Source organism: Periplaneta americana, chromosome 12, assembly GCF_040183065.1.
Source record: "Periplaneta americana isolate PAMFEO1 chromosome 12, P.americana_PAMFEO1_priV1, whole genome shotgun sequence".
Taxonomy (NCBI): domain Eukaryota; kingdom Metazoa; phylum Arthropoda; class Insecta; order Blattodea; family Blattidae; genus Periplaneta; species Periplaneta americana.
The window spans coordinates 43,372,947-43,392,678 of NC_091128.1; the positions used below are offsets into that span (position 1 = coordinate 43,372,947).

The following is a 19,732-nucleotide window of genomic DNA, read 5'->3' on the forward strand; positions in this document are numbered from 1 at the left end:
GAAAGGGTTCTTTCTCGAGAGGATGAACATCATTTCAAAAAACTATCCAAAATAGCTGATTTTTCGATAGACTCGTTACTTATGAAAGACTCTGTATAGCTACATTTGCAACAAAGTAATCCTCTTATATATTTTTAAAATCTTGAATAATATTATCTCTTAAAAAATTGCTGTAATTTAATGCAAGAATTCGTAAGGGGTATGTCGTGTCTTCGTTATTTTTCTCGTTATTTCCCACATGTTATATTATTTATAAAAATATTTCATTACATTATGTACAAAACTCAAAACACGTACAATTCATAGGCGTAAATATTAAACACATTTTGTTACTTTGTAATTTATGTCATAGGCCTACGTTGGTTTTCAGCCAGAATTAATGTATGTATGTATGTATGTATGTATGTATGTATGTATGTATGTATATATGTATGCATTTATTCACACTGCAATGGGTATATACCCGGTGGCAGTGGTAACTAATTACACTCATGGGTCTATCCAGTTAGGCTAGGCCACACTTTTCAAACTTCAGTACTATTCATTTAAGTTATAAAAAGACACTGTAGATAGCCTATCCTAAAGGGAATTGTGTCTTTATTATTACATATTTTTATACATCTTGATTACACAACTTTTAACACTGTATCACTTCGGAATATGTAGTTTATTACTTTCATCACACGAAAGCAATAAACTACATATTCCGAAATAGATAGGCCTATTTTTATCTCATTTCCAACATCCATAAGGCAGTATGTTGTATATTATTTATCAAAACATTATTCCATTACATTACATGCAATACTCAATACATACTGTATAATTCCTAGGCGTAAATGTCTGGGCGTAGGCTGTACACTATATTAAATACGTTTTATCTTAATTAGGTCTACATTTCTCACATCTTATTCCAAAATATCTGCATTATTCTCTTGCCTTACACTGGCTTACTGGCAGCTATGATATCATTCCTTGCCTTTGAATATTATTATTTAAATATTTTCGTTATGCCTGGAAGTATTTTATCAGCAAGTTTAACTTATTCTATCGCATGTGGGGCATACATCGTTTACAAAGCCAACATCACTACACAACACTGTTTTTGAGAGTAACTTCAACAACTTCTTTGATTTCCACATTTTCCGTAGTTTTCTTCATTAACACTGTTTGAAATCAATGTAGTTCAGTAGGCAATTGTTGCAATGTGAAGTACAAAATCTGAAGAAAGAGTAAAGTCGTCCTCGATTAGAAGTGTCAAAATTATATTGATTGTTGTTGGTTTCTTTCCCTACCAAGTAATCAATACAAAGTGAGCAAAGTAACTTTGAGGATACCTTGAAAAAAGGCGTAAGCTGATATGTTCAGAAGGCTGGATATATCAGCTCCAAAGGTAAAAGTATAACTAAAAAAAATGGAGCTATAGGTACATCTACCATTTCGTTTCTTCCTGATTCTATGCCGTCTGCTGTTCCAAATGTTTCTGAGGACCATTTTAGAAATCCATACTTGGCTGATTTCATGCCAAATCTTAAAAATAAAAACTCAGCATAAACTCTAAATACTCTTCAATCGCATACACCACGCGCTCGTAAGAAGACTGATGCCTGATGCACATGTTGCCAAGTTTCCGCCTTCCGACCTTGTACTAGAGTCGACCGTGGCTGAACGCTTATGCTTCACTACACTGTCCTCCATCTTGAAAATGAGGGTTGTGATTATTTATAGTGAGGGTCACCTAAGAATAGTTCCTAAACAGCAAATATTGCCGTCTTGTCAGTGTTGCCAACTGTTACCAGTTATCACACGATTCTACGTACTAAATGAGTTATTTACTTACCGTACTTTATGTTGAAAGGTTATGTTAAATAATTCAATAATTTGTAACATATTTTCGTAGGCAAACTATACGAGAAAGGGAACAACATGTCAAGCATTTTGTCTGCCAATACGAAATTCATTGGTTTGACTAAACAGTTGACTCACGAGACCTAACCTAAAAATGTATTTTCTTTGACCACATAAAATTATTAGTACTAACTCCGAAAACTTATCTGACTGTAGTGTTGAATTATAACGACAACGCAACACATAAAATAACTATTACAGTGCCGGAAAAATTAATAGCAACTCTGTTATTTTTACCTTCGGACTAAGTTATATCATGTTTTAATGTGACAGGTGTTTAGAAAATAATACAATCTATATATTTTATGAAATCTTGTTTTATTTCCTTTTAATGGTATGTAACAACTTCATTTCTGTCTGTTTACATGGCAGTCTGTGTAACATTTGTGAATTGAAAGCACAAGACCAAAATTTTGCACTTCATGGATTACTTTCTTATCTCGGCACTAGTACTTGGTGGGATAGCCTTTTGACCTCACAACTTCTTGATACCTTCTTGGCATACACTCTACTAGTCGTTGGAGAGTTTCCATGGGTATTGCATGCTACCAGATGCTCACAATGGTCTCAATCAATTGCACTTTTGTTCAAGGCTTCCTTTCTCTAATTTTATTCTTCAAAATCATCCACTAATTTTCAATAGGATTTACATCTGGTGAATTGCCAGGCAAGACAGTACTGTGGCATATTCTTTCTCACGTAGGAACTCTTTGACCATTTTTGCACGATGGCAGGGTGCTGAATCGTCTTGAAAAGTGAATGGTTGTCCTGCAAACAAATCCCTTACTGATGGTAACATCTTCTCCAAAATCTTCTTGTACTTCTCTCCATTGACGGTAGATTCTATGACATCGATATTACCAACACCATTTTATGAGAAACACTCCCCAAAGCATAACATTAGTAGGAAACTTCACAGTTTTACAGTACATGCTGGATTCAGTGTTTCACTTGCCTTCCGAAACACTGCATAACCCCATCACTTCCACCAATGTTGATTTTAGATTCGTCACTGAAGAGAACTTTACGTCATTGCTCAGCTGGCTTGTGCTGATGTTCTTTAGCCCCTGTAAAAGCTTCATATGTTGTTTGGTGAGCATTGGTTTCTTCACTGGCTTCTTGGACACCAAATCAAATTTTCGCAATATTTTCCTTACAGTTCTAGAATAAATATTAACCCCAGAAGTTTCCTTTCAATTTTCTGTAAGCTCTTACGAGTTAGCAAATCTTTCTTCCAAACATAAACAGCTCAAAGCATTGTCGAATCTGGGTGAAGTTTTCAGTTTTCTGCCACATTTTCGCGTTCTACTACTCATAACAGCACCCCTGTCTCGAAACTTAGCCAACTATCTCCCAATTGTACTTTTATTCACACCCACAATTTGAGCTATCGCACTATTAGTTTTGCCACATTCACTTAATGTCACTACCTGTGTAGCCTTTCTTCGTGTTATATCATATTTTTACGCGTTTTTGAATTAGAATTTGTCAATCAAACTCTTTCAATCGCAAAAACACAACAGGTAATCACGAAAAATTCCTGTGAACATTCATAGGGCTTATTAACAGACAAGAAGGAACAGAAGGCAGACATTAGCAACTGTATGCACTACAGAAACATCTATGGACAATGAATAAAACTAGCAAAAGCATTTCGTGCCATTTACTGCCATCTGGCAGCACAATACACACTAACCCATAAAATGCAAAGTTTGGTATTTTGCTTTCAATTAACAAACGCTACACAGATTACCATATAAAGAGCCATAAAAGAATGTGTTACATGCCATTAGAAAGGAAATAAAACAAGCTTTCAGAAAATATGTAAATTGTTAACTTTTTAAACACTTGTCACATTAAAACATGACATAACTTAATCTGGAGGAAAAAATAACCGAGTTGCTATTAATTTTTCCGGCACTGTATGTATTAATATTAATACTGATATTAATTAATTATTAATATGTTCAAATTTCACTAGCTTCCAGTAACAGGCTCAGAAATGTAGTACAATTTTAATTTCATGGAACTCCTGTACCGACAAATATTGTCGATATTTGTCTCAGTTGCCAACATCACAGTTACAAAATCATTACCATTTGTAGTATTTGTCACTATCGAAATTCGAAACGAAGTTGGCAAAAGAAAATTCCACCTGCAGACTAGAAAATCACCACAATATACTGTATAGTAATAGGGGAAAAATGGTTAGGTTTCATCCTTAGGGTATGAAGTAAGCTGGCTCGGACTATACTGCAGAGACATGTGGATTGTTATAAACTATATCCTGCAGTGTTCTGTCATTTCCCAGTAGATTCATGTACTATTTGAAGAAAATGAAAGATATTGTTGGATGTAACTGTTTGCATAAAAAACATTGAAAATATAAAATGTGAGGTTTATCATTACTTACCCCCGAGGTCTTCATATATTGTCGTCCTACCGGTACTCGTATTTCTTTCTTTCGTGAGACGGTATAAATTAAGTATACGCTGTTTTCTCATAGAAGAATATACGGCATTATTTAACGTGAAGTACTGTTAACTAATAAGTAAATAGTTATAAAATCATAATTATATCTCACAAATATTTCCATTATCAAATAATAGTTGTGCCTTATTCCTTTGTCTTCTGTAGAAGTATATAACTTCATTAGAATTTATTTACTGCTGATGATTATTGTTGCACATGAAGTATCTCAGGCACTTATAACATAAATGTCTTATTCGTATGATTCTGATTTTCCCTGCAACTACAATCCCTTACATACCGTAACACTTTCTACGTCCCAGCCAGAGCGCTGAGTTCTCATAGTTATATTCTAGATCATATATGTAACAGATATGTCGGGCTTATAGGCTTTGAGGTTAACAACTTTTGTCAGGTTTACTACGCTGCCATCTAGTTGTTACATAAGGAGTCACGTCATAATTCCCATTTGAATTGCATTAGCAACTGTGCTGCCATCTCGTGTTCGTTTACGACGGACGGATGGCGATCCTGGCGGTTGTTCTCTTCAAAGTGCTGCCGATTTTAACGAGCGAGGAGTTATCTGTTAAATATATGATCTAGGGTTATATCAAAGTCTACTATATACAGTCATGAAGCTTGGTATGAGTTTTTGCATTTCTCGCGATAGTTGCTAGCCGCTTGGAGCGCTGTGAGTACTAGGAACAATATACTGTGTCACTGCCATCGTTATCTAATACAGGCCGTAAGGCAGACCATGTGACTCGCGTTTTAACCATATAAATTAGTTGGAATGCATAAAGAGTAACGTATATTTCTCTAAAATGTAGTGTAATTGCATTAATAAAATTTAAAACAATGATTACCAGACACTTCAGACATAATTCACTTGCGAGTAATACTATTTTTGCTGTGGAAATTACGTTGTTCGTATGTATAATACCTGCCTTTATTTCGATTAAATATTGCGAAATTCAGTACTTTCATTTATGCACGATTCAATAATTTTCAGTTGCACCGCACGGATATTTAATGTTGAAATTATAGGTTATGTTTACTGTACCAGTTGCCCCTTTCTGTCTAATTTTAGTGGTCTCCAATGCCCTCCCATTACATATGTATGTTACGCAACTCGTTGAAGTTATGTCATATGGAAATTATAGGTTATGATAACTATATTTAACTTATATTCCTATATTCGCAAATATACATTATAATTAAACATAATGTCATGTATGAAACCCCGCACATTCAATTTGTCTGTATTTTAATACTACAATAGAGTACTGAATATTGTATTTATCTATACCTAAGACACGAAGTAACACAATCGTACGAACACTATTTTCATAGGAGTGGTATGGTAAATTTTCTGTCTACATTTAAGGAAGGTAGGCTAGATGTGCTAAATTAAAATCACAATATAAATTCCTTTTTTATTAAACCTCAAAATAGCTTCAATTCTAAACTTAAAATGTTGATTCGAACAGATTATGTTAACACATTAAAATAACACAGTTTTGTAATTATTTCTGCAACATATTATGCAACAAGAAGTAAACGGAACTTATGGATACATCACACTAAATAAAACTTAGCAATGATACGCAATAAAGTTATAATATAATATTTCACTGAGCTCCATACACTGAAATAGAAAACCCGAACAAACATTACGGCCTGGTCTAGATCGAAAAGGCATTGACTGTGCCGTATTTCGCATTGTTGTGAAAAGTTGTGTAAACTGTGAAATGTTCGTTATCGGTTGTAATAACTGTAAATAGCTAAAATACAATAATTTCAATAATAATATGCGACAAGGAGACGTTTGTAGCACTATAAATTCTAAGAAAAATAGGTCAGAGTTATCCTTCTTCCGAAAGATCCAGGAAGGTGAGTTTATAGAATATAATATATATTTTATGAAAATAATACAAAAACAACAATAATATATAAACCTTATGTCTTTCATATTTCAATAGTGGAAGGAAGGTGTTAATTTTTTTAAAAGAACACGATATCGAGAGTACAATACATTTTATCGTCTGCTAGGGAAAGAGTCTGTGATGAGGCGATAGTAGCGATCCTGGTGGTGAGCAACTGTCTGTGTTTGCATATTTAGTAAGTATTGAGCTTCTAGACTGTATATACTAGACTGTGGTTATATGCAGCCTCTTAAAACAGAGCACGCGGCGAAGCGAATATCTTCAAAACCATAAGTTGCCGTGCTCAATTCGGGACACCATCTGAGCTGTCATGTGGACTGAGGTACTGTATATGTATTGACGTACGGAAAACTGATGTCAAGGATTTATTATATATAAACTTCATCATTTTCTTCACAGGCGAGTTGCAATAAATCAGTCGTTCAGCACATTTCGACATGCTCATTTCCAGCAGATCGTACCGTCCGCTGTACGATGGCGTTATTAATTTATATCGAGTTTTAAAACACGCCTGTAGGACCTTTCTTTACATATCGATTCCACAAATTGAATCTGGGAATTGAATTTCCAACCAAACATTACTTTTTCACAAACTTACATTATGAAATTGTGTTGTTCCTTAAACATAGCCGAACGGGGCGAACGCCTGTGGTTGTCAGTTACAAATATGACCCTGTCCCTGTCGTGCCGTTCGGCATTAAAAGTGTAGTATGGATATAAAATCTTGCCGTACCTGTTTTTTCGTGCGCTGCCTCAAAATTAAGGCAATAAACACAAAGCGGAATTCCAGAGCGACATAAGGGATCGTTGATATCGTCGGCGGAACGTCGCGAAGGTTGGAATGAGGGTCGCTAAACACACGTTGATGAAAGCCTCAAAATATTATTTCTCTACCATAGAACGATTAAGTATCATTTAATTTAAGAGATACGGTGTTCAATGTTGTACGAAATTGTTGGCCTTTGCTACAAGGAGTTCGTTGATATAGATACTCGTGACTGGAGAAGCAATTTATCTCTCTAGTCCTGAGTTTTATGTAATACTAGCCATACCCGTGCGCCCCGCTGCACTTTTTAGAAATAAATATAAAGTAATTACATAATTAAAGAAGGACATTTGACTCAGGGAACATTCGTGTTTGATATAAGGATAAATCGTTTAATATATTACTTAATTTAAATTGTATTTAAATAATTAAAATGCGATCATTTTGGTCCACTCATTTGGTGCAATGATAATTCCTTTAACATGTTTCTTAATTGATATTACATGCAAATAATTAAAATATGATCATTTGGTTCAGAGAACATCCGTTTTTGGTGCAAGAATAATTCGTTATTTTTCTAAATTAGTCTTGAATGTATCCTTTAATAAATCACTCCAAATTAATAGAGTGGATTGTGTACGAAGATAAATTTTTATGTTAACCTTTCTGTGCATATTTTTGTTGTTGTTAAGTTTATTTTATTCACGCCTTAACATCTGTGGTCATGTCGCGTGTTTAGAATGTGTGGGTATATCAGTAGGCCGTTTTTACTCTTGTTGAGTTCCTGTTTCTATTGTTTGTTGTAGATGGCTTATGTTCATGTAACTGATTATAGACTTTGATTGATGTTTTTGGTATTGGTAATTGAGGCGGTGATGAATAATGGCATGTATCTTTCCAATCCGGCATTTGCCTTTATGACTAAGCGAAATCATGAAAAACCCCAGTCAGATTGGTCGGCCACGGGGTTTGTACCCGGGACCTCCCGGAATGTGTGTCTCAAACGCTACCGTCTGAGCCAACTCGCTCGGTTGTATGTAATTGTTTATGCAAATAAAAAAATGAGGTACCCTACATAAATATTATTTTAAGAAACACAGGATTAGTTTTGTTTCAGTGTATGACATGTATATTCTGGTTGAATTTATCCAGATTACTGTAACGTTTGGCAGTCAATTAAAAAACACGGCCGGTCACTTTTTATTTCCGTAAGTGCACATAATTTTGATAATTTTCACATTTTTATGCGAATATAAATCACTTCCTAATTTTGAGCAGTCAATAATGGGGAAATAGGTGCGCCTTATACTTGGAAATATTTTTGTGGTGGTGATCTTTCAGAGGTTGTTCATGCTGCTGTTTATTGTGAAATGTTATAGATGCGTGACTTTCTCTATCAAGCGAACTGCTTGCAATCCCTTCTTAAGACAAAGAAATTCCTGCTAACTTTTGTAACTAGCAGGAAGGATATTGATAGATGAACTGGAGCATTTCAAAAATGAACTATGTGACTGTACGAACTGCTTTGAACTACTCTCGTTCAGGAGCTAGTTCACATAAAGCAGCTCGTTTAGCACATCACTATCGAGTTCGCTGGAAATCATTCTCCAGTAGCTTTGAAGAAGTTACGAGGCGAGAGATCTTAAACTGAAGTAAAATTAACGCTGTATAAATTGAAGTAGGTTTAATCTTAGAAAACCTGCCCCACTGCAGTCTTGCCTAGCACAAAATTACGAATAGCGAACTTAAGCATTGGGGCGGCTTGTTAGTGTCCCGTGATTTCTTGCATTGTGACATTGTTGTACTTGTTGATGTGAAGTGTATGACATGTATTTTTCTTTTTTATTTTAGCAGCAACAGCAGCAAGGACTACAACAGCTCTTGGTAAGTTGCAGTTTCTGTTGCTCACGCGAACTAATGGCATGCACTGGTTGATTCGTAAGGATAACTACGCTTTCCGCTCATTAGTGATGATAACACTGGCCAACAAAATTAAACATATTTTTTGTTTAAAAGATAAAGAATGGGGGATTCTTATAGCATTTTTCGTGCTGATTTAAAATATGTTTTCAAAATTATTCTATCATGCAGGATTTTTGAGTAATTATATGAAATTTAATTCAAAATGTTCTATATTTATACCTTGTAACATATTCTCTAAAATTATATTTATTTGCCTAAAATGTTTGTGAAATACATTTTAGGCTATACTTGATTTGGAAAAATTTCTTTTAAGTAGTGTGCCAGAATATTTGGGCTCCATATTTCCCGGCAGCATCTTTCTATTTCAGAAAAATACTGATGAAAACGCTCCCCACGTTCGTCGGTCACTACTCGAAGATTTTGAGGAAAGAAAAAATAGATGAGAATCCAAGAAGTTATTTTGAGAAGCATATTACACCCCATCACGTTATAGTTCTGAGTCAGCTCGCTGACAAGTTCTCTGTAATCTTCTGATCTGTGGTTTCTAGAAAATACCAGTCTGTTGAAAGATGCTTAGGTTCCTGACATATCATTGGAAGTAGAAAAGGCATATGACGGGGTCCTTTTAGCTAATCAGTAATAGAATTGCATGGGATACAACAGATTTCAGGGGCCCACTTTCTGTCCTCATCTATTTTGCATTCAAGTTAACACTCGTAAGTTCTTTTAACTAGTGTAGTAAAAATTCGACTGTGTTCTTTCAGAGTTAAATAACCACAAACGTAACAAAAATTGTTTGTGATTTACACAGTATTTCGAGGCATGTTTCACTTTATAATATACTTTTATCACACTTAAAATTAGGACAAATAAAATACAGGCCATGAAACTTGTTTCATGAATGTAAGTTCCAACTCAACTGAGAATTAATACTAACTCTCACAATCTTATGAAAAATAAAATTTATTTTCAGGAATTCTGACGTCACAAGCAACAATGATCTAATGTTATAATTTAGGTCAATTGTTAAAGCAAACAAAAAATGAAATATTTGAAATATTTTCTTTTCATTAGCATGTTAAGGACTGTATATAGCGATAAAAATAAATCAGTTTTTCTAAAATTACAGCAACAAAAAAAATGCTGGGTGGTAGAAAAATTCTAACTTCATTTTCGTAATCAGCAGATGGAATTACCTAAGAAACAGCAGAAATGTTTCATTTAACAAAATCACTGTTGACCAGTGTAATCCGTACGATCAGCTCTATTCTTGATCCAGTCTGATACCTGAAACGTTATCAAAGGTTAGGGATTGTGTGTAATTTCTGTTGTATTGACGTGTGGTTTCATTTAATGCGCATGCGTGTTTTAACAGCTGCACTTCATTGCATTTCGTTTATGTAAATAGATTTTCTTCACATTTATGCGGAAGTTCAGTGTTGCTAGACTTTGTGGCATCCTTACCGTAGACCTGCCTGTCGCTTTAACTTACAGATACACTAGTGCCTTGTGCAGTAAATGCTGCAAACTAAGTTCATTAGACGTTCAAATAAACATTTTTCTCATTTATTTTCAATGAAGAATAAGCCTAACAGATATTTTGAAAGTTATTTGCTTCCGTAATACTGAAATATACTCCCTCTGAATGGTTTTTTTTTTATGCCAAATACTTTTTCTTGAACCTATACACCTTCAGTTTTTGAGTTTCAACGCGAAAACGCAAGTAACAATGTCAGGACAATCAGTGGGTTTTTCATGTGAGAGTGAAACAATAGCTATTTCAGGTCATTGTGGATTGTAGGTGAAAGTTAAAATATGTCAGTTGCTATGCTTTCCAACAATATACATAGCTTCTTGGTATAGCTGCTGCATGTAGAGGGTAAAATCATTCTATCCTGCTAAAAGATCTTGCTCAAATATCGGGAGACTACAAAATCTTGTAGGCTTTTTATTTTATCAGTAAGTAATACCTTTTGGTCTTTCCTTAGCAACTGTAATTTTTGCGCTCTCTCGAGCCAATACTGAAGAGAATGACGCATATAAATATCTACACCACACTGTCATTAAGTATATGAAAAAGACCAACCCCACTTGATTAATAACTATAAAAACATAATTTGATTTCTAATAACAATAGTATTATCTTACGTAAGTTCTGTAGTCGCCACTCAGTAAATTATATAAATGAAGATTTAATTTGAGATATTCTTTACATGTACTTACATAACTCCAAAATGTTTGACTTTGATATCATCAATACTGCATTAATATGTATAATTAATGAAAAATAGTCGCATCATGACATTAAGTATAATATTTCATTTCTAATGGTAATAATGTCATCAAACCACCTCAAGTTTTGTAGCTGTACTCAGAATATTACACACCGCAGAATCAGACCTGTAAATTATTTTTAGCAAGTCTTGAAGTTTTTAATAACCAATTGAATTTGAGCTCTAAATATGTCAGCAATCCTGCAGGTCTTGGCCTTCGTATAATAGTCTATTGTTTATTATAACGTATGTTTTGCTTTTTACTGAAATGCAATTAGTTCTCAAAATTGACGAAAGATGGGTTTTGGAAAATAGGAAAATCATGTAGGAAAACTAACGCTTCACTGAAAGTTGCTATTTTTCAGAAAATCCTTGGATGCCAAGCTTCAAAATGACGGGTCAATCATTAAAATCCGTTCAGCCGTTTTCCCATAATTTCCATTACCAGTTCAAATTATATATATATATATATATATATATATATATATATATATATATATATATATATATATATATATATATATATTTTGCGCAACTACTAAATGTACATAGGCCAAATAGAAATGATCGGGATGAAATTGAAATACAAACTGCTGAGCCATTTATACCGGAACCCACGCTTTCAGAAGTCGAAATTGCGATAGAAAATCTGAAAAAGTACAAGTCTTCAGGTATCGATCAAATTCCAGCAGAATTAATACAAGAGGATGAAAGTGCATTATATAGCGAAATTTATAAACTTGTACTTGCTATTTGGGAAAAGGAAATTGTACCAGAACAATGGAAGGAGTCCATAATTGTACCTATTTTTAAAAAGGGGAACAAAACCAACTGTGGTAACTTTCGAGGAATATCACTTTTGTTGACGTCGTACAAAATTTTGTCCACTATTCTTTTGAGAAGATTAACTCCGTACGTAGATGAAATTATTGGGGATCATCAGTGCGGTTTTCGGCGTAATAGATCGACTATTGATCAGATTTTTTGTATTCGACAGATAATGGAGAAAAAATGGGAGTATAAGGGTACAGTACATCAGTTATTCATAGATTTCAAAAAGGCATATGACTCGGTTAAGAGGGAAGTATTATATGATATTCTTTATTGAATTTGGTATGCACAAGAAACTAGTTCGATTAATTAAAATGTGTCTCAGTGAAACATACAGCAGAGTCCGTATAGGTCAGTTTCTATCTGATGCTTTTCCAATTCACTGTGGGCTAAAGCAGGGAGATGCACTATCACCTTTACTTTTTAACTTCGCTCTAGAATATGCCATTAGGAAAGTTCAGGATAACAGAGAGTGTTTGGAATTGAACGGGTTACATCAGCTTCTTCTCTATGCAGATGACGTGAATATGTTAGGATAAAATACACAAACGATTAGGGAAAACACGGAAATTTTACTTGAAGCAAGTAAAGCGATCGGTTTGGAAGTAAATCCCGAAAAGACAAAGTATATGATTATGTCTCGTGACGGGAATATTGTACGAAATGGAAATATAAAAATTGGATATTTATCCTTCAAGAGGTGGAAAAATTCAAATATCTTGGAGCAACAGTAACAAATATAAATGGCACTCGGGAGGAAATTAAACACAGAATAAATATGGGAAATGCGTGTTATTATTCGGTTGAGAAGCTCTTATCATCCAGTCTGCTGTCCAAAAATCTGAAAGTTAGAATTTATAAAACAGTTATATTACCCGTTCTTCTGTATGGTTGTGAAGCTTGGACTCTCACTCTGCGAGAGGAACATAGGTTAAGGGTGTTTGAGAATAAGGTGCTTAGGAAAATATTTGGGGCTAAGCGGGATGAAGTTACAGGAGAATGGAGAAAGTTACACAACACAGAACTTAACGCATTGTATTATTCACCTGACATAATTAGGAACATTAAATCCAGACGTTTGAGATGGGCAGGGCATGTAGCACGTATGGGCGAATCCAGAAATGCATATAGATTGTTAGTTGGGAGACCGGAGGGAAAAAGACCTTTAGGGAGGCCGAGACGTAGATTGGAGGATAATATTAAAATGGATTTGAGGGGGTGGGATATGATGATAGAGACTGGATTAATCTTGCACAGGATAGGGACCGCTGGCGGGCTTATATGAGGGCGATAATGAATCTTCGGGTTCGTTAAAAGCCATTTGTAAGTATATATATATATATATATATATATATATATATATATATATATATATATCAGGGGCGTATTCTGCGGACTACCGGGGCTACCGGCGGTAGCCCAAGGAAATTAATTACAAAGGAAAAAGTTTATAATATAACATAATGTAATAATTTTGTATTATTAGTTTTACCACAGTAATTAAAATTAAAGTAATTGTTAGATTTATATGCGCTCTCTGCTCTCGAAAAGAAACAAGTTGTCAAGGCGGCATCACTGGAGAAACCGCTTGCTACGTGAGGTAGCCTGTGACCGTACTGCGCACGCTGTCCGGTCGCACAACTGCCCATCCCCCCGCTCTCTTCTGTTTCCAACGTGCAGTGTAAGGCCGGGTGAGTTGCCGCTCTCGTGATCGGTTTCTTCGCAGGCGCGAAGCAACAGTACGCTTAGCACGCTAGCTCATGAATGTAATTGTGTTCTTGCATGCAGTATTTTAAATTTGTGATTTGTTCGAGTGTCTAAGAGTTATATTAATTGTGAATTATTAAGTTTTTAATTTCCAATTAAGTGATATTGTGAAAAATATGGCAGAACAAGTTTCTGGAGAGGTTTGTGTTGAAAATGACTGTGCAATAGAAGGTTTATTAAAAGTGCCTTTTAACCGTCGTACATACAACGAGGAAGTTGAAATTGTGAAAATGGAAAGACCAACTCCTGAGTTAAATTTGTCCATGGACGTAAAAGAAAAACAGCGTGAGTACACACGCCATTTCACTTCAACATCATATGGTAAGTGGAATTGGTTGTGTGGTAGTTCTAAACTGTATAAACTATTTTGCTGGCCATGTTTGTTATTTAGCCGCGAAACTAATGTGTGGTCAAAAGAGGGTTTTCTAATATCAACTCCCTTCGAACGGCAGTCCTAAAACACGACAAATCAAAAGCTCATATTTGTAGTAGCATGAACTTTGCAAACTTTGGGAAGACAAGAATTGATTTACAGCTAGATAAGCAAAAAGCTCTACATATCAACCAACACAATGCTCCTGTGGAAAAAAAATCGGGAGATTTTACTGCATCTTATTAACGCAGTCTACTTTTTAGGAAAACAAGAATTGGCTTTTCGGGATCATAATGAGAGTGTGGAATCAGACAATAGAGGAAATTATATTGAATATTTAAGTTCCTTAAGTGAATTTGACCATTTGCTGGCCAATCATCTTGAGAGTTCAACAGTATTTCGTGGTACTTCTCCCGCAATTCATAATGACTTAATATTTGCTATAAGTGGGGTTATGATAAAGAACATAAAATCTGAAATAGAAGAAGCACCTTTTGCGGCCATTGTTGTTGATGAAACAAGTTACTGCTCTAATCAGAGTCAATTGTCCACTGTTTTAAGATACGTCGATAGTACTGCCAATGTTCAAGAACGGTTTATAGGATTCACAAATGTCAGTTCGGGCAAAACTGCTGCTGCTTGGTTTCAGCATGTGGAAGGTGTTATAGCAGAATACAATGTCGGCAATAAGTTAATTGCACAGACATACGATGGTGCTTCAGTTATGGCGGGAAATATTAATGGCTTAAAAACAAAAGTTCAAGGAAAGTATCCTCAAGCACTATTTGTCCATTGTTACAGCCATGTTCTCAATTTAGTTTTGCAACAAACTACTTCATCCATTCCAGAATGCCGCATTTTTTTTTCAAAACACTGTCGGGTTTAGCTGCATTTTTCTCATCATCTCCTAAAAGAATTTATGAAAAAGAAACTCCCAAAAGTATCACCAACTAGATGCAATTTTACATCTCGGCTTGTAAATACAGTAAAGTAATACAGAGAACAACTGACTGCTTTCTTTGAAAATATCATTTGTAATGACTCTGAAGAAAACTGGGTTGATGATGTAATTGTGCAGGCTCAAGGATATTTGTATTTTTTCACACAGTTTCAGAATATATTTCTTCTTGAAGTCTATGCTAGAGTGTTCGCACATACAGATGTGCTCTACAATATTCTTCAGACAAAAAGTCTAGACATAGCATACTGCTTGCAAGAGGTATCAAAGTTAAAAAATACTATATTCGAGTTCAGACGTAGTGGGTTTCCGTCCATATGGAGTAATATGGAAAATGAAAATTCTTCAGCCAATACAATGGAACCACCATTAAAGTGAAGAAAAGGAGATGATGAATTGAAATACAGGCAGCTGTACTACAGCATACTAGATCGTATGCACATGGAAATTACTGACAGATTTTCTGATTATGGAAAGCTTCAGTTCACATATCTTCTAGATTCTCAAAAATTTTCTGCTTATAGAGAAAACTTCCCGAATGAGGCACTAAACAAATTATTTCAGTCCTATAAGTCACTTTGATCAAGTACGTTTGAAAAATGAATTAAGTGTAATATATTCAGCAGAGGTCTTTGATTTTTCGAACAAACCTATCCATGAAATATTATCTGTCATATATGAAAACCAGCTGAACCAAGTTATCCCTGAAGTCCTTAAATTGGCAACATTAATTGTGACAATACCAGCTACGTCAGCATCAGTAGAAAGAACATTTTCTGCGTTGAAGAGAATAAAATCCTACTGTAGATCAACTCATACACAAGAACGTTTATCCGGCTTGGCACTGATGTCCATTGAAAAGTCATTTCTACAGAAACTTCGCAAACGGCCCAACTGTAATTTCAGTGACGAAGTTATCAAAGTATTTTCGTCCCAATCAAGACGTCTGAAATTCATATATAAATAGGTAAGGAATTTTATTATAGGGATTTTAAAATATATTTTGTGTAATAATAGGGTCAGTGGTAGCCCAGGCCCTTAAACCAGTATACGCCACTGATATATATATATATATATATATATATATATATATATATATATATATAGATTAGACAGGCTCACTCTGCTGATTGTGTGTTCTTTCCACTGCCTTCTAGATGTTCAAGGCCGGAACAGCCACACGAAAGAAAACGAGCGTTTTTGCTAACGGCTGCTAGAATGCTCTCTTTGCTCCTATTGTGCTACTGTTTATACCATTAAATTTTCATGGACGTCGCGTGCAATTATGCTGGTCTTCGGTTTGCGCAAAACTTATATCCAATAAAAATAAAGTTTACAAAATTATGAATCTCTTCAGTAACATCGTCAAAAATATCGCTTCTCTTTACATAACATTGTCTCTTTAAATCGTTGGAAACAGTAGTGGAGGGTATTCGTATACGTCATAGTTTGAACACTTCGTAGTCTAGGAGATTATTTCTCATTGTGGTAGTTTCACTCGCATAGTTGCGAAATACAGGTTGAATAACTTCGTGAAAACAATGTAGGCTAAAATATGGTTTCTTGTGGTGATATTTTTCAAAAGTTAGATCTCTTCACACACTTTGTTAGGCCTAAGTTTATTTTTAATAACGTCAATAGTTCAACGAACTGGGATACGTTTCTAAAACTACATAATTTAATAAAATAACAGTCAAAGCCAAAGAATAAATCTGAATAAAAGTCAAAGAGAAAATCGTAACAAAGAATAAGACAGAGAACCCTAATAATGCTAACTATGATGTTTGTAATAATTCTTCAGACATGCATAATGTTATAGATCATGTAATTCACTACAATCAAATCCTGTTTTGCATTTCAGTACACGACAGACTAATTCCGCAATACTACCGGCAAAATTGTATAATAAACTCTTTGCTATTATTTTTACACTGAAGTTATAGTGCTGTCTATCCTTAAACATCTAGTAGGCATTTGCAATTAATTTTGAGAGTGTTTAGATAAGTCTCTACGTAATATTAAATATTTTGTTATATTTCCATCATTGACTTATCATATAATATCATAGAGTTCAACTCTTTATATTACATATTTTACAATTGGTATGAACGTTTTCGTCACTATTGTAACATCATCAGATACATGTATTTTTCAATATGGTAACCTCATACCATGTTCAGTTCTCAAATACTAAAAGAAGAGCTCATTAATTTAAAATCAGTGATCAATATGGATGTCCTAATCAATAAAATATTCTGTTTTCTAGTAGGCAGTTTTCTTATTGAGTTAATGCAAAACTTCATAGGGTTTTTTTTCACTGTGACAAAAGTTTTTATTTGAGATGAATAGAAGACAGAAATTAATGTAATATATTCTCCTACATAAACTATGACTCTCTACCAACGCTGGAGCAGTTTTTCCATTCTGCGTCTGACGAAACGTGCCGGTTTTGAGCTAAAGAATTCGTCAAGTCAAGTTTGTGAAGCATCATCTTTATCAAAAGAGTTCTCTTGAAGATTTTTGGATAGAGAACGGAAATCTGAGGGCGTAATATCGGGAGGATATGGGATATGTGAAACCATCCCCCAACTAAGCTCCTGGGTAGTTGCTTTCGTCATGTAGGCGAGGTGCAGGCGTAAATTATCGTCTTGCAGCAGCGCTTTATAGGCTGTAGTCTTACAGTCTTCGCTGTCGTTTTTCTTCTATTGCACGCCCAAGGCGTCTGAGTTCTTGGCGGTAAATGTCAGCAATTATGGTTACATTCCTGGCAAACAATTAGTAGTACACGAAGCACGGTGATCCGAATCGCTAAAAGCCCGAACAAAAGTAATTTTTCTAACTTCATCTTAGAAACACAAAATTACCCTAATAATAATCCTTTGTAGTCATTCTGATAAGACCAAGTGTTTTTCTAAGAATACTTCAATGGTTCTGGTCATCACAAACTAAAGTAACTCAACTCTTTTCTGATTAATTCTGCAATTTTTTGTAAGTGATTTCTGAACATTGTGTCTGACTTTATAATACAAAATTAAATACTAAATATATTTTTTTGTGACTGTGGTACTGGCTTAATCTTGCACAGGATAGGGACCGATGGCGGGCTTATGTGAGGGCGGCAATGAACCTTCGGGTTCCTTAAAAGCCATTTGTAAGTAAGTAAGTAAGGTATAGTCTTATGCATAGGGAACAATTACAATTTTCAATGGTTTTTTGTTTCTGAGCAGTGATTTCGGAATGCGCACTAATCATTTCATATGGTCAAACAAGATAAAGTTTTTAGGTTAGGTTTCATGGATCATACCTAAGTTGTTTACTCAAACCAATGAATGTCGTATTAGATCAGTCATATCACTAAATAAATGAATAATATTTATTATTATTGTCTCAGTACATAGAATTGTGCTTTGGTGATGTCTAATAATAGTTTGCAACATTGAAAAAAATGGTTATGTTAGTTTTTTTTTAAGAACTAACCTTACATGACCCCAACCATACTACCTGCTCCAGTATAATATTGAAACTGCCAAAATGGTGTTTCAGAAGTAGATACAGCGTTTTGAGTGTATCGTTTTCCAAAGAATGTATAGGGTTATTCAAAAGTCACGAAAGATTTGAAACTCCTGTAGCTAAAATTTTTTAAGAAGTAAGTTTATAGAAAAATAATGATACAGTTTTGTTCATAATTTAATGGTCTTATTTTCTCGTAAACTTCAGTTTATTGTTTCACTACTGTTGCTGTAGTAAATGAAAAAAATAAGCAACAACTCAAGCCATTTATTCTTCAATGATTTTTTTTTGTACAAATTCGTACCAGAGAACAATAGTTTTGCCTCTGCGAACGTGAATTCAGTGTTGGTATGAATACAGTAGACCGTAGGGATTGTTGCAGCGCAATGAGAGGATTCAGAACTCTAAATGAATTGGGGTGCGGACCCTGTAATTGTGGAAACTTGTTAAAAAAAAAGAGTTGAAGAGACCGGTTCTATGGTAGATAAAAGAAACGTGGTAGACGAGAGTCCGTAAAAAAAGATGTGAATACTGTAATAGTTTTACAAGAATTCGAGGGAACTATACAAAATGCAGACTATGGGACATGCAGTGTGAATCAAGTTGCTAGGCGACAGCATATGAGCTACTCCACAATTGTGTCGTAATGTCAGAAATTAGTTTATACTTGAATAATCCAAACTATTTTATGGACAAAACTTTATTATTACAGTATTTCTGTACAGATTTACTTCTTAAGGGTGTTGATGGATAAAATTTCAATTTTCTACAATTTTTAAGTTAGAGACTTCATATTTTGTACATTTAGTCCGATTCTTGTATGTATTCTTGCATATGTAAGTTTCAGAATGATCATATGAATGCTTTTTGAGTTATTCAAATTTAGAAAGTACATATTTTCAAAATCTGTCCCCTCTTACATATTTAAGTTTTATAATAACTATTTTAACGACAGCTGTGATATGGTTGGAAAAGAAGTAAGTATCCAGAATTTTAAAGTTACATTTA

The 19,732-nt window shown here is 34.6% G+C and overlaps 1 protein-coding gene across 4 annotated transcripts in view; it reads left to right on the top strand.

Annotated features, from left to right (window-relative positions):
* gro (TLE family member transcriptional corepressor groucho) overlaps nucleotides 1-19,732 on the top strand; it is a 676,251-nt gene that overhangs the window by 561,605 nt on the left and 94,914 nt on the right. For 2 of the 4 annotated variants that reach the window (XM_069841169.1, XM_069841170.1), the window contains exon 7: nucleotides 8,941-8,973. In XM_069841169.1, coding sequence (XP_069697270.1) covers nucleotides 8,941-8,973 — 33 coding nt within the window. The remainder of the gene's footprint in view (nucleotides 1-8,940; nucleotides 8,974-19,732) is intronic. The other 2 variants (XM_069841171.1, XM_069841172.1) reach the window with 1 other exon arrangement.